Source organism: Sturnus vulgaris, chromosome 13 (assembly GCF_052056855.1).
Source record: "Sturnus vulgaris isolate bStuVul1 chromosome 13, bStuVul1.hap1, whole genome shotgun sequence".
Lineage (NCBI taxonomy): Eukaryota > Metazoa > Chordata > Aves > Passeriformes > Sturnidae > Sturnus > Sturnus vulgaris.
The window spans coordinates 3613944-3629394 of NC_142255.1; the positions used below are offsets into that span (position 1 = coordinate 3613944).

The following is a 15451-nucleotide window of genomic DNA, read 5'->3' on the forward strand; positions in this document are numbered from 1 at the left end:
CGAGGCAAAACAGATGCTGTAGGATATAAAAGGATTAAACCGTCTGGGTTACATGCCTAACGTTTTGCTAAATATTTTATGTAGCATCATCTGGCACATGTTAATTACGTTGTATTATTACTGCTTTAGAAAACAGTAGTTATAAATAAGTAGCTGCTTTTTTTTGAACTTGGAGCAGAATGATAATAGTATCAGCAGCGTGTCAAGTTTAATATTTACCATGAAGTGAAAGCCTAAACAATTGCATGAGTACTGCTGTCTTTCAGAGGACCCCTGTCAGCAGGAGGTGACATCTGAAGGTCTCTGCTAAAGCACGCTCTGAGAATCTGCCATAAATTGGCTGATGGCAGCTTTTGCTGTGCACTGAAGAGTAGTTTAACTGGAAAGCCAAATGCCAAATTAAACCCGGATAAAAATAGCCAGCTGCTCAGTTCTATTTGTAAAATGAGAAATATTCTAAAAACTTTGTGAAGCTGAATTTTCTCCAGATTAAAGCCATTGAAGGGTACTCTCAGATCCACTAACTTCAGTGGGTTTTTATATTGCAGTAGAAATAACCGCAATTAAAGCTTAAAATTATAATAATTTTTACTGCAGAACTGCAGTGGAAAATACACTTTAAAGAAAATGAAAGACATTTAAATAAGTCTTAGAATCTCCTCCAGTCTGAAACTACACAATTTCTCTCATGTATGAAGCATTTGAGTGCACCAGCTTCTTGGACTTCCATGTCTTGTATGCCTAACCGTGTTATCTATGTATCACACACAATCCTGAGGCCTCTGAAACCACTGAACACCTTTCAGTCATTATATGCATTTTCACAACACAGTGGAGAAGTACTTTTTCCTAATTTTAAGGTTATGAGCAGAAAGAATAAATAATTACCTTGGAAATACATAAGAAACCAGAAGCAGCTGTCAAATGTAACATCAGGAGTCTTTTCTTGTCTCTTAATTTGGGTGCTTTTCTTACTGACAAGTAAAATACCTGGATGAAGAGGGAAGCATACCTAAAGGAGGTCATATAAGAAGCAGTCTTGGAAGTTAATTTGACTTTATTTGAACAGAATACAGCACCTAGAAAACAAGCTAACTACTTTTAAACACTGACAGATGCAAGAGACGACACAGGTAATTATTGGAGAAGCGGTAGTTTCATTATCTCTTAAACTACTTAGAATAACAAACCACGTTACAATTTCTTAGGACAATCTATTTGTGAATATTTGCATATTTGCCCTAACAAGTTCTATCATGCACTCAAGTGAGATATAAGCTATCCAGTTTTTTAAGCTTACAAACATCATATTATGCAAACAACTTTAAGTACTTTTACCTAATTTGAAAAATCTGTCACCTTCCACAGCACCACATGAAGTTCTTGTTTTAAAATAACATTAAATCCACAGCAATAGCTAAATATTTTAAATACTTATGTAATACACTGTAAACTCTACGTAAACACTACGTACACAAAAAAAAAAAAACATACAAAGAACAGGAAGATCATTTTGATTAGCAAAGATACCTCAAATGTATCGCCAGAATCATTTTTCTGTTCTTACGACTTATCCCCAAACCACTCCCAGGAAAGGCACAGTTGGTGGTGATTTTTTTTTTTTTTTTTTTTTTTTTTAAACACACAAAGCCAGAATCAACACAATAGGCCAATGCAGTCAAATGCACTGCTCTTATTTCTAGGAAGAACAGGTAAAAAACTTGCATTAGTGTCCAGGTGGCTCAGGAAGATTCTAATCATGAAAGATCTCCAGCATCTGCTTACTGCCTTGGGCTCAATGCAGAAAAGAATCACAAACGAAATTTTGGTTAGGAGAACTCGGCTGTACATCTTGGACATGACTGCCAGCTAGAGTTACTTGCCTGTTCCAAGGCAGTGCTGAGGCTCAGCTCACAATCAGGTATTAATGGCACTCCGGAGAGATGACAGTTTTTTACATCTAATTGCTAATTACTGCTCAAAGATTATACTCATGAAGTATTAGACAATACTTCTTCCACTTTGTGCAAACAAAACCTTTAAATAAATAGATCTTTTAAAACTTATCACAACATTGCAATACGTTTATTAGTCATTCCAATTTTTTATTATTACAGTATCTAAAAAGTTCTCCTTTACCAGCAAATGATGCCACGTTTGGCAAGGAAATGGTATTGGTAATCCTTTAAACCAAGATATGCATATATGAGTTATCCCCATTTTTTTAGAAAAAGATGCTTCTAAGAAAAATATTTTAGTCAGTCTCTATTCTAAGCTATCTGGTAATACTTACACTATTACACTAAACAAACTGCCTTTATGAACTATATACATTGATGAACACAAGCTCAGATGCTCTAAGTTTTCTAGAAGACAGAAAGCATTGCTGGAATCTATCACATATTGTTGCAAGTAATCTTTGAGAAGTGAGAAAAAACTCCATTTTGGCATTGCTGCTTTTAGAGCATATTCCAAGTACTTGTATAACCATCATCAGTGATCCAGAAATCTGCAAAAGATGCTGATATATTGCATTCATGGTATCAAAAAATAGAAAGATTGAGCACTGAATTTCTACATAAAATGGAGCTTGAGGTATTTATACAATCCTTTATAATGGGAGATTAAATATTACCCATTGGATGTTGTCTGCAACTATTCAGGACTTGTTACATGAAATACCACTCCTATGTTGTCATTTGGAAGACCTACTGTTGAACAAGGTGTAAATAAAAGTCACTTGAACTTCCATTAGCTATAAAATTTGAGCATTAACAAAATGCTATCCAAGTTCAGTGCTAAAGACTAAAGCAACTGGTCTGCATCAAGCCTTAGAGAATGACAAGGCAGGTCCTGCAGAGAACCCACAGCCTCCCCCCTGTGTGCAGAGACTGCCAGAGTGAGTGCAGGACAGCTGCACAAGCTGCAGCACAGACATCTTGAGTCAGATTCCTTCCCTCTCTCCTCAACAGCGACTCTTACAGCAGTGAGCTCAAAAATGGGTTTAGTTGAGAGGAAGGGTCATTTCTGGCCATGTTGACAAAGTACATTTTAGTCAAAAATGTCTGCGATGGATTAAAACCAGCAAAACACCGTATGGAGTCACTCTGTTTCTTTAAATGGTCATATTAAATCTGTACACATCAGATATCCTTTGGGGTAAGAAAACCAAACCAACCTACAAGATCAATCCAGTCCAGGGTGGGCACAAGGGGGCTGGATCACCACTGCTATGGTTTGAAATTCAGCAAGGCCTCACTTTTAAGCATGTCACTCAGGCTTTCCACTTCACTTTCCATATCTGAATGGGTGTACAGTAATCTTCAGTAACTTATACTCAGTTCTTTTGTTTATTCCAGATCACTTTTTTTTCCAGAAGTAGAGATTTTTGCTAATCTGACAATCATGCTTTTTTTGCATTCCGTATAGGGACAAGCTGGACAAAAATGACTATGATTCCTAATTCGTGCACAGTTATGATTTCTTGACCAGTGTGTCAGAGAAAGGAACCAAATTCACTGGGAAAGTAGCAGCAACACTGAACTAACCATAAAGCACCTCAATTTCCTTTCAGGATAAAATGTGAAATAGTCAACATGGCCTAAAAATCATGCACTATTTTACTTACCTATTTGTACTTTGACAAGATAAAGCATTTTCACGTGGCCTTTTTAAAATGTCTTTCTAGTTTGTGTGACTTATAACTAGTGTTGTATGATTAATTCCTTAGAAAACACATGCACTTGTGAAGGCTATGATAAACTGAACACATTTGCTCTACAGGGCATTTTTAAAACACTACTGCTTGCAAGACCATCAGTTTGACAGAGCCTGCTATAGAACAAAATAGGCCAAAACTAAAACTTGGCATGCCAGCACACTTTAATTCTGTATCTGTGAAATGACTTTTCAAACTTAGGAGCTCTTTTCACTACCTTAAAAGGAAAACCCACACATACACACAAAATTCTAACAATTCTAACACCATATTTGCTCTTTACCAACTAGCATATACCTTGTTTTAATGGTTTAAAGCAATTAAATTCCTCAAGATGGTGCATATCCAGGCATTACTGAGGAAATAAAGACACCCATCACTATTCTTCTTAAATTTTATTCCATAATAAAAAGTAGATGAAAGAAAGAGTGTTCAAGAATTAAAGCAATTATTGGTCAATGTAAGGAGCAGTAAACTAATTATCTAAATGATGACTAAGAACCTGGTTCATCAAAAGTACTTCTGGGTCCTCCATGGCATAGCTGTAGGCTTCTACAGCACAGAAATCCAGATTATCTTTTGCTGAAGCAGGTCCTTTATTATCTAGAGAACACTTGATTTCATATTCTATTTATCCTTCTCTTTTTGTTCTTTCTCCTTCTTTTCACGTTCAGCTTTTGCTTCCTCCTCCTCATGTTGTTTTATCAATTGTTCCACCTCCTTTTGCTTCAGAACCCTTATTACTGTCTTTCCGTTCTCTCTTGTCAGTGTTGCAATTTCAACTGAAACACATGGAACAGACAGCAGTGTTTAGGCACAGCAATCATCAGCAGGGCAAGGTGTGAGATGACAAGTGAGGGTGAGGCAGGAGGCTGCAGTGCTCCCTGTGCCACGCAGTCCCCTCCTGCAGCAGAGCACAGCAGCAGGGGAGCTCCTCTCAGGGCTCTGCTCCCGCACCAGGCACCTCAATCCCCAAACTGAACTGCAGCCTCTCCTCAGGGCAGGGATCAGCCTGCACTGAGCTATCTGGATGCCCCTCAGGCTAAGGCTGACAACTGCTGCATCTTCTGAAAACATTGCTTGGTGACAACTAACGCTGCAGTGAGCCACATCTGGAACACGTGCCCTCACTGCTCCCTTGGTCTAAGCAGAGGGTGCTGTCCCGTGTCAGCCAATACTCACCTTTCTCAGCAGAGAGCTTGCTGACATCCATGGTTTTGTTTAGAACCTTAATAGCCAATGCCAGGGCAGTCTTTAAGGTCATCTCCCCTTCTTTGTAGTCTTGCTTCAGCATTGACACAGCTGCCTGTAAATTCCACAGAAATTAAAATGGTGTCTTTGGGCAATCAACCACTTGGTTGGGGTTTTGCCAGATGATACCAACACATGAGTTAACAGCAGCGTTTCTACAGTTACCTGTGAATCTCTCCTGCACTAATAATCAACAACTCCACTTAATTAATACAGTACAGTTTACACTTAACTTGTCTTTTTGAGAAGAAAAAACCCAGAACTTACAGCGCTGTTATTCCCAATGCATGTGGCTTTCCACCCTCCGTAATTTCCACTAGGATCACTTTGATACAGCTGAAATCCATAATGCTTATCCCAGCCAATATAGAGCAATGAAACACCAAAAGGACGTTTTCCTGTTGAAAAGAAGTCTATTAGCAATCTAAATTTAGTAACAAGATTGGTCATGAGTGACAATTATTTTCTTTGATTTCGTTTTTCAATGTATTCCTGTGAAGTAGGATTTAACAGACAGTTCTGCACTTCTGTTGCTGAGATAAGCACGCCAGCATTTCCTTCTAAGTCACGGGGTGGGAGGCTGCAGAGGTTTATTCCATTTAACCTTAATGCAGTTCATTTGTGTCTCCACAAATTGTAATTTATCATCTCAGGACTTTAAATCAAATTTTAGTATTTCAAGTATGTAGCTGAGCTGTTAAAGCATTTAACTTAGCAGTGCCAAAAGACAGGTAGTTTAAAAAGTAATTCTCTCCCACTACATACACATAAAACAACAGAATTATTGATTTACATACTAAGGAACACTACTTACAATATCATTTTCCAATATGTTGCCTGAGCCACATAAACATTTATTTTTTCAAGTGTTAGACTGTTGATACCCCTACATACAGCCTTGGTTTTGATTCATTGTGCCAATGTGCTGGGTGGGCCCAAAATGTTGAGAGGCTGCCTAAACAATTCTCTGCTGGTCTTTTGAAGGCATTTATTAAATGCAAGAGCACTCAAAGGATTCTATGCAATGGGCCAGCATCTCAGCCATCAGTTTCCCAAGCCATAAAAAGTAGAAGCCTCAGCAGCAAAAAACAGTAACCATGACTACCCATTCTCCTCTTAAATTAGGCTATTTTTTTCCTAAGTATAACTTTTTAAGAGAATTCAGTAGAACTGTCCACAGACTTAAATCCTTCATATTATGTAAGAGAATTGTTCTTGAGACATTTAGTAACACAACGATTCATCCAATTCCATTACCTCCAAACTGTGTATAAGCCTGCTTGATATCACACAATGCTGTCACAAGTTGTTCACAAGGAATGGGCTCTTGATACTGTAACAAATACCTAATATCAAAGAGGAAAAAAAAACAGTTCTCAAAGCTTGCTTTGCTGACCATACCCTGCACAACATTTAAGAGGAAACAAGTTCCCAAGTTAGAGCCTCTGTGATCTAGCTGTTCTATTTCAACCTACTTCTGATCTACTAAATGCATGTTCATTCTGATCTAATGCACAAAGAGAGCCGAGTTTGACAGCACAGGCGAGTAAAACCATGTTAGCTGTCAGCACACCTACCTCTGTGCAATCAGTCTCAGCTCATTGGTTAGAACATTAGCATCTGAAGTTATTCCTGCAACGCTGCACGCCATATCCCTGCAAGAAAAGCATACAAATGAGCTGAATTCCTGTCAATCTCCGGCCAACACTCACATCTTCATACTGGGGTTCAAGCAGAGCACCTGCTGTCAGGCTTTTCTGATCAAAACCACACAGCTGCCGTACAAAATGGGTTCATCAGCTCCTGCCTTTAGGGTGCACCAAAAACATCAGTAACCATCTGCTGAGAGTAAAGGTGGACAGCAGAAGTCAGCATGTTAGTTATACACCTAGCTCTGAGAAGACAGTCATGCCAAGGATGATTAAGTTCTGAATGGTTTTACCAGAGCCATTAAGCACATACATACAAGTGCCTCTCAGGAGGCTGCCTGGCACAGCACACCCCACACTGAAGGAGCCACACAGAGGTGACAGGCTGACACGTGGCATCTGTGTGACTGAAACTTTATGTTCTTGATAGGCCCCTAAGAAAAACAAGCACTTCAATCCTTGATTGTTTCATTGGATCTTAATTTAGTATCTCTTTAGCTCAATCTGATATGCTATAAATCTTTTGGTACGCAAAAAGGATTTGTGAAATTAGGAATTTTCCAGAAGATGGAAGGGCTGTTCTAGGTGACTATTCCAGCATGCTGTTACATTGCCTCCTTGAAAATCCAGTACCTCCTACCATTCCAAGTGCTTTCAAGATCAACACGGAATGGGAGGCAGATAGCATGGAAAACTATTTGTGCTCACGTGCAGCTTCTGTCAAGGATGAAGCTCTACCTCCCTTGCAACAAGAAAGCAAAATCCATAAAACTCTTTGCTCTGACATCACAAATTTAACTTCCAGGAGCTAGAATGAAAATGGTAATAGAAAGACATTTCATCTCTGCTGCAGCTATGGCAAAGAAGCCTAAGGCATGTTTTACCCAGTTATCTTGTACTTTTCAAGCCACCAAAGAAAAACAGAGATGTGGAAGGGGAGCTGAAATAGCATGGTAATTTTGTGTACATTCTTTATTCTGCCCCCCCACGGTATTTTGTAAAACTGAGATTTCCCAGTTTTCTGAACTGCTACAATACCATTACCTTGTATGGCGTAGTACCAACAAACAGGCTATTCCACCTAGAAAATTCTCCTAGAGATAAAAAAAAAACAAACCAGCAATACTTCTACTTCAGAAAGGGAACTACTAAAGTGAACAATGACAGAATAGTTGTACTTGTCTGAAACACCAAACAAAAAGATTAACACTTCAAATAAAGTAAGACCAGGTTATGTGCTAATCGGCACTTTGTTGTTAATAACATCATTGAACGTTTAATCACCATTTCAACTTACTCATTAAGTTTGTATATTTTCTCTGAGAAGAACACTTCATCCAGGAGCTTGTGAATGTTGCGCCGCTCCGCTGCCAGCAGAACTCCATCGTTTGCGAGAATTCCCAGGCAGGTGCCCGCATGGCCAATGGCCTCCATGGCGTATTCCACCTGGTACAGGCGACCTGCGCAACCATGGAATTCCCACCGTCAACAAATGACACTGAACAAGACCAGCCACACAAGGTGACCTAAAGTTCTGACAAGTGCTCATTGTCCCATCTACTCTTTCAGTCTCTTAGCAGTCAATTGTAAATTAATTGGCTGAAAAGGAGGAAGGATTCAGAGAAAGAAAAAGAGGTAATACTGGACATGGCCACTGGGGAAAAAAAAGCCTTCTATTAAAAAAAAAGAAAATAAAAAAATTTAAAGAACTCTCTGCTTCAGTAGAATAAGCTGACGAATTTTCAGTAAACAAAGAAAATATTTTATACCGGATTTCTTGGGTTCAGCTCATCTAAGAAGTAAGAAAACGTGTTTTGTACATACTTGTTTCAGCATGTGCAAGAATAACAAGGAGAGGCGTGACCGTACCAGCAGGATATTATCCATTCTCAGGGGATAGTGACAAAAATCTAACCATACTCAAACAAGAGATAAATAGTTATTTCAAAGGCATGGCGAGTAATATTACTCACTAATGAGACTCAGTCTCATTATTGCTTCAATTAGAATGAATTTGAAAGTGCCCACTTTGGACCCTTGCTATCCCTACAGAACTGGGTGTGGGTAAATTTTTGTAATTCATATTCAGATAGAATCATACTACTAACAACCACCCTCTGTGCAAGTGTTTTGACAGTTTTGATAAGACAGATAAAACAGTCAGAGTTTACTTGATAGTGTTGGGTTAAAAAATACCTTCCGGAGAAAATATGGTAGTTCTGGAGTCATATCTTCGAGACTGTAAAAGGAATAGCTCAGTAAGTATAACCAGTCTCTTGTCACCTAAAGCCCCTGTATAACAGAGCCAACCACTCGGTGCCCTCGGGCTAGTCACCGGTGCCCGCCGCCCGCCACCCCCGCCCGGGCCGTGACTCGGCAGGACCCGCGGCTCGGTAAGGCTCCGGGAAAGGCGGGTCACTCACCATGGTGCCAGGGACGCGCCGCGGGCAGCGGGCAGCGAGCCGGCAGGAGGGGACAGGGCACGGGAACCGGCACCGGGCCTGCAAGACAGCACAGGGCACGTGAACCGGGAATCCCGGGAACGGGCACCGAGCGCGCCCCGGCACGGCCCCAGGGGGCGCTGCGGCCGCGCCCGCACTGCACAGTCATCCTCAGCGCGGCACAACACGCGGGCCGCGCCACCTCCCGCGCCCCGCAGAGACGCGTCCCGCACTCCACCGCCCGCCCGCCGCCCGTCCTCACTCACGGCGCGCCGCAGGGAACCGCTGCGCCGGGCGGGGGGCGGCGAGGCCCGGCCGGCGGGCAGGAACCGGGCGCTGCGGCCGCGCCCGAACCTTCACTGCCGCGTCGGAAATGGCCGCCGCGCCTGCGCGGTGCCGCGGGCCGGCCTGGGGCGGGGCCTGCGCCCTTTCCTGTCGTTGCGGGGCGGGGCTGGCGCGCGCGGCCCTCAGCGCCATGTGCGCGTGCCCGCGCTCCGCCCAGAGGGGCGGGAAACGGCGCTGTCCGCCTGTGAGGGCAGGGAATGGGCTGTGTGCATCCCCTCTGTGAGGGCAGGGAATGGGCACAGCGCGTCCCTTCTGTGAGGGCAGGGAATGGGCACAGCGCGTCCCTTCTGTGAGGGCAGGGAATGGGCACAGTGCATCCCCTCTGTGAGGGCAGGGAATGGGCACAGCGCGTCCCTTCTGTGAGGGCAGGGAATGGGCACAGCGCGTCCCCTGCCGTGTGAGGGCAGGGAATGGGCACAGTGCATCCCCTCTGTGAGGGCAGGGAATGGGCACAGTGCATCCCCTCTGTGAGGGCAGGGAATGGACACAGCACGTCCCCTCTGTTGAGGGCAGGGAATGGACACAGCCACATTCACATCCTTCGTGGATGGCAGGTGGTGGTCACACCTCATCCCCTCCGTGAGGGCAGTAATGGCCGCGCACCCTGTGCCCACCGTGAGGGAAGCAATGGTTTTCTCTCCCAAGACGAGCCTGGTCCCAGCCCCACGCAGCCCAGGCAGCGCCGCCTTCATTGCTTTATTTATATGTGTGGTGTCACCCCGGCCCCTCAGCAGCCGCGCACCGACGGCACAGGCGTGTGCTGTGTGTACGCCTGGGCAGTCTCAAACCACGCCTTCTCCACAGCCTCCTGGCCCACCTCGAACATTGTCAGTAAGTGTTTCCAGCCAGTTCTGGCTGTGATTGTGAGGTACTCCCGGTTCTCTGGGTACAGCAGAGCCGTGTGGGCGGCGATGACGAGGGACTGTGCAAACCTCCCGCTCACCAGGAGAAAGAGGGCACCTCTCTCCTCGGCCGTGAGCGGCAGGACGCTCTCAAACCCTGCGAGAACGTGTCCCCCAACACTCAGAGGGTCTGGGCTCTCAATCATCATGTACATGATGGTTATCGCGACCTCAAACACGTAATACCCATAACTCATGTCGCTAAAGTCCAGGATGCCAGACACTCTGTACTGGGGATTCTCCAGGGAAGCAGAACTGGAGTCTACTAGAATGTTGTGGTCATTAAGGTCTCCATGATTGATACCTAAACACAGAAGAAATAGAAACAGTACAGCCATGGGAAGATGCAAACTAATACTCAGCTACAAAGCCCCACTAGTCCCCTGCAGCACCAAGTGCTGCCTTTCCAAGAGGGAGCATGCCAAGATGGAGCATTCTGGGGCTGTTGTGACCTGTGATAGATACACTGCATATTTGCAAACACACAGCAGTAGTTTCCAACTATAGAACTGTCATATCATCAATGTCAATGTCAACTGAATTCCAAAAATTGGATTAGGTACTTGCTTGGGCCTTTATGAAAGGTAGTACTGTACTCTGTATATATTTAGGGAGTTGATATAACAGCATGAAAATCATAAACTTAACTGGAAGCAAACTCATCAGGAAGATAAAGAACTGACTCTGACTGGACAGAACATTCCTCCTGGCTTACTCTGTGCTGTGCACATTCAGCACAGTAATTGTCCATGTCTAGGCTAGAGAAAAAAGATTTACTTTTTTGCCATTTTTGTTTCCCTTCTGTACAGAGCCAAACTCCTGTAAGAAATTTCTGTGTCTCAGTTCAACATAATAACAATGAGAATAAAATACTCACAGGCTCGGAAACTGCTTAGCTTGGGTATTACTTTGTCTTTAAACTGCTCAATAACTTGCTCCACCACTGCACGGTATTTGTTCTGGCCCAAGGCATAAATGTACTGATCCAGAAGAGGAACATTTGCCAGGTTCCAAATGAACTGACCTCGATGCAGATTTTTTACTGTTGGATGCTGGAACTTATTTGGAAAAAGCACATAATAATATAGGCATAAGAAAAATTGTTGATTTTGTGATTAAAGGGCTTGATTCAAAACCCCTTTTAATTTTAACAGGTTTCTAGTAAGACGCACTGAGAAGCACCCTGAGTTGGACCGTTGTTTTGTACCAAGTAAAAGAACAACCTGAAGAATGACTAAGGCAAGCATCTTAGTATCTACATACAGCCTGAATGTTTTTCCCCCGTGTTTTAGGTACAAAGATTACCTTTAGTCATTTGCCACTTCAGTAGTGTAAAATTGCTGTTGACTGTCCATAGGGTGATGTTAGTAGCAACTTTGAACCTCTGCCAAGGCCAGAGTCCTGCTCTGGCAGAGCTCAGCCTGCACAGCTGGTGCTGCAGAAAGATGTGGGAGCACCAGAGCCACAAACCCTGCCAGCGTGCTGGGAGCAGGCACACTCTGTGCTTTTAAATGTGGGACCTCTGGGGGACAAGCCTTAGGAACAGCTGGTGTGTGAAAAGTCCTGAGCACAGGAGTTTATGGACCAAGCTGACCACGGCTTTATGCTTATGAAAATGTGCTTTTGTACATCCAGGCCTCACTACTTTAAACATACAAGGTCTTTAACCCCTCTCTCACAAGCAAAGGGAAGGGATGGTTTGGAAAGTGACATTCAGAGAGGAAAAGCATCCCTCCCACTGCACGCCCCATGCTTATCTTGGACTCCTCAAATGTTTATGAAGGTGACCTCTGGGCCAGATTGGATCAGTGCATAGGGAAAATAAAAAAAAAAAAAAAGAAAAACCTTCCCACAAGAGTAGCTGGCTTCCTTTTAATAAAAAACCCAATAGTATCTATGCTTGTAATTAAGGCTCTTCAAGATCACTATGATAGTCAAAAGTGGACGGTGCATGAACAAGTAAAGAACAAGTTCAAGCCTAAACCACCTTGGTGGATGATAATCCATATGTTAAGGGAATAAAGAGCCTTTTCCATCAGAATTGCTTCTCATTAACTACTTCTTCCTTAGCAGGATCAATCACAGGCATATTTTGAGACTAACTTATTTTAATCACAGTATAAGAGTGTGACCAGTGTGTCAGAAGGCAACACTAAGTTATCTTTCACAACTGAAAAATGTCCTTGTAATTTAAGAATGTGCTTAGTAAAACTGTCTGAAGCTGGTAGCTAGAACATGAGAAGGAAAGGTTAATGAAAGGTTAATAAATAATGTGAGGCCTTTCATGCATCAGACTTACTTACTGGCTGATTGATAAGCCTTATTATCCAGTGTAACTGCAGAGTAAAGACAAATCTTGCTTTGCATTAAGACTGAATGGAAGTGGTGCAAATGAGAAGTGTCACAGGTCTGTTTGTTGGCACAGCTGGCACTGTAGGGAGGGTACCTATGTGAAATACTCACAGTGCTAATGACAAGAAGAAAGAGAGCAAGTCAAAAGGAATTAAAGATAATGGATTAGCCAGCTGTGGCTACAAAAAATCCTTTAAAAAGAGCTTGGCATTTTTCTAATTCGGGAACCCTAGGGTTCGTTCTCCTTTATTTGCCAGGTTTGAAACACTACCAGTGAGCTTTGCATAAGTGAAAAGAACTCCTTATCTCCCTATTCGTGGTACAAAAACGCCTTGCAGAAGGGTCACCAGTACCATGTCACTTGTCATGGACTCGGGGAAAGGCTTCCATAGCAGCCAGCTTGGAGGCTGGCACCAGAGCCATGAGTCAAACTGACATCTGCAGTCACCAACTTGCATTTTGCAGGTCAGAAAAGCAGGCAGCAAGCACTGAAAGGCAGTGAGCATATGCTGGAGACACTGATTAAGAGAGAAGTCTGAGGCTGAAGCATGAGAACTCACCTCTGAGAGCACTTTATCCACGCTGGCAGCGAACCTCCCAATCTCATAGAGAAGCTGAGCATTGGCAGTGATTTTTGCTACTGGTGTACCTGGCAGGTAAGTCAGCAGTCTGACCATGTACTTCTTGCTCCCAGGTCTAGTATCTGACAAGGAGAGATGCAGTCAGTCACTCTGCTATGTGCTACTGAGTATTAGTTAATGCAAGAGGCAAAAAAGGTGCATCCCAGTGTAGAAGTTGTCAGATGTAGCTCATAAAACAGATTTGATGCAAAGATTTGATTTACCAGAATGTTGTATAATGATGTACAAACTTCAACACACTTCGAAAATCTATGCTGGATTTTTAGTCCTGGTGCTTGGACCCAACTCAGCACCAAGCAGGGTTCCTTCAGTGCCCACACGCACCCACATAAAGTTTTGCAGCAGAACAGGTCTCAGGAATCCCAAGTGTTGTATGGAAATTACAGTGATAGTAAAAGCTAAATGCCAACACAATTTTTCTTCCAGACACTATTAAAGCAATTTATTCTGGCTTCAGAGATAGACTAGAACTGTATTTTACACTACTCTAAAGGCAAATAATTTCAAGCATCACATAGTCAATGAGGCGTTTTTAACTTTTCCTGTGCACGGACACAGATGTCAGATAAATGTTTTCTCCAATTCCTTAAGCTAAAGTGTTTTCCTAAGCGTTTTCCTAGTTAATTATTATTCTCTCTGGGTTGCTTTGCTTCTGGTAGTTTAAGTTTGGACAGTGATGGCTGGAATATAGGTCACCTGATGCATATCCTTACTACTGAAACACAAGCCTGGAGTTTCCCTTTAGCATACACATGGGATGCCATACAGCAAGCTAGTGCCGAGCTAAGGATGAGAGGGGGGCAGTGAGGGTGCCCCCAGTGGCTCACCTCCCGACTCCAGAGACATGATGTTACCATCTTTTGTCAGGTAAGGAGTAGCTGAAGGGAAGCCTTCAGCACTGAGAAACATCATGGCCCGGGTCTGTGCTTCAATGAGGTCAGGCTCCTGGCTGTCTTCGGAATTGGTGATTTTGAGGACATACTCCTCAGCGCCTGCGCCTGAGACACGCACGTGGAAGTTCTGGTCATCATAGCTGGGGAGTGACCCGATCCAGGACACCTTCAATCCAAACACCCTGTCAACCAATTCAGCTGCCTCTCTCTCCCCAAGTGCGGGTTTGGTCAAGGGCTGGGCTTGACAGTCATTGCCAGAAGACATTGTATCTCTAGGAGAAAAAGAAAAGCTGGATGATCTGTATTCTCACACCAGAAGCAGTAATTGCTGCAACAAAGTCCACTCAGCTACTAGAGAAGAGTTTCCTACATTCATTAAACAAAACCAACCCCCAGTACCTGCTTGGGTTTCTTACATCACAGCTTATCAAATACTTAGGCTGCAGCCCCAGTTATTGAAGAAAGACTGCTGGAGAGATGCACTCAATCTGTTCAGAACAGCAGACATGAAGAGCTTATTAACCGAGCTTTTATTGGCTCATTCCTAGCAGCAGCCTAACCTGGTATTGTTGATAGGCAGGAATGACTCCCTCAGGAACAGAGCTGCCGAATCCCTGACCAGGAGATCTTCAATTCGTGCCTGCAAAAGGCAGTTAGTATTTTAGTAAATCAGAACGTTAAAGCAGATTAAATCTTCCCATTTGGTCACAGCCTTCCGCATTGCTGTGCTCAGTCAGGAAGGCAGCACAAACCTGCAGACGCTGGCTCGTCCCTCGCCTGCCCAACTGCAGCAATCTCGAGCCTCCCGAGCCGAGCGCGACCCTTGGACTCTGCGGGCGCCGCGCCAACCTTTGCCCGGCCCGGGGAGCCGAGGAGCGGCAGAAGCTGCCCTGGGCCGGCCAGCCCAGCCCAGCCCCTGGCGAGCCGAGCCCAGCCGAGCCCCTGGCGAGCCCAGCCCAGCCCCTGGCGAGCCGAGCCCAGCCGAGCCCCTGGCGAGCCCAGCCCAGCCCCTGGCGAGCCGAGCCCAGCCCAGCCCCTGGCGAGCCCAGCCCAGCCCCTGGCGAGCCGAGCCCAGCCGAGCCTCTGGCCACTCAGCCGAGCCCCTGGCCAGCCGAGCCCAGCGGAACGCGGCGCTGCTCCCGCCCCGAGAGCCGCCCGGCCGCCCCGAGCCTGGCCCGGGCCCCGGGCTTTGTTTTTCAACAGCACGAGAGGGAAGGAGAGCTGCGACTTCCTGTCACAAAGGCAGAGCATTTAAAATC

General features: G+C 44.3%; 2 protein-coding genes across 3 annotated transcripts; both read right to left on the reverse strand.

Annotated features, from left to right (window-relative positions):
• Positions 1-4098: 4098 nt before the first annotated feature.
• Positions 4099-9469, reverse strand: PSMA4 (proteasome 20S subunit alpha 4). 2 transcript variants are annotated; one of them, XM_088172363.1, is made up of 10 exons: positions 9326-9449; positions 9042-9119; positions 8815-8857; positions 7916-8078; positions 7663-7712; positions 6547-6624; positions 6227-6315; positions 5237-5367; positions 4901-5024; positions 4099-4500 (listed from the first exon to the last, which is right to left on the reverse strand). In XM_088172363.1, the coding sequence occupies exons 6-10, from the start codon at positions 6618-6620 to the stop codon at positions 4346-4348; spliced, it is 573 nt and encodes a 190-aa protein (XP_088028489.1). In that variant the 5' UTR covers positions 6621-6624; positions 7663-7712; positions 7916-8078; positions 8815-8857; positions 9042-9119; positions 9326-9449; the 3' UTR covers positions 4099-4345. The 2 variants fall into 2 exon arrangements, with proteins under 2 accessions (XP_088028489.1, XP_014734685.1); XM_014879199.2 differs by lacking the exon at positions 7663-7712 and having other exon boundaries at positions 9326-9469.
• Positions 9470-10086: 617 nt separating this feature from the next.
• On the reverse strand, positions 10087-15215 carry HYKK (hydroxylysine kinase). Its single transcript, XM_088172362.1, has 6 exons — positions 14945-15215; positions 14753-14832; positions 14127-14464; positions 13219-13361; positions 11184-11364; positions 10087-10610 (listed from the first exon to the last, which is right to left on the reverse strand). The coding sequence occupies exons 3-6, from the start codon at positions 14455-14457 to the stop codon at positions 10132-10134; spliced, it is 1134 nt and encodes a 377-aa protein (XP_088028488.1). The 5' UTR covers positions 14458-14464; positions 14753-14832; positions 14945-15215; the 3' UTR covers positions 10087-10131.
• Positions 15216-15451: the final 236 nt, after the last annotated feature.

Bases quoted from the DNA above. Each gene is read 5' to 3' on its own strand.
- PSMA4 (XM_014879199.2), bottom strand. The intron at 6,625-7,915 runs GTAAGTTGAAAT...CTTTTCTTGCAG, and splicing joins AAAATATACAAACTTAATGA to GGATATGGCGTGCAGCGTTG. The intron at 5,025-5,236 runs GTAAGTTCTGGG...TGGAATTTACAG, and splicing joins GCATTGGGAATAACAGCGCT to GCAGCTGTGTCAATGCTGAA.
- HYKK (XM_088172362.1), bottom strand. From the start codon at position 14,457: ATGTCTTCTGGCAATGACTGTCAAGCCCAGCCCTTGACCAAACCCGCA. The intron at 13,362-14,126 runs GTGAGCCACTGG...TCTCCTTGTCAG, and splicing joins CATGTCTCTGGAGTCGGGAG to ATACTAGACCTGGGAGCAAG. The intron at 10,611-11,183 runs GTGAGTATTTTA...TTCTGTGTTTAG, and splicing joins GCTAAGCAGTTTCCGAGCCT to GTATCAATCATGGAGACCTT.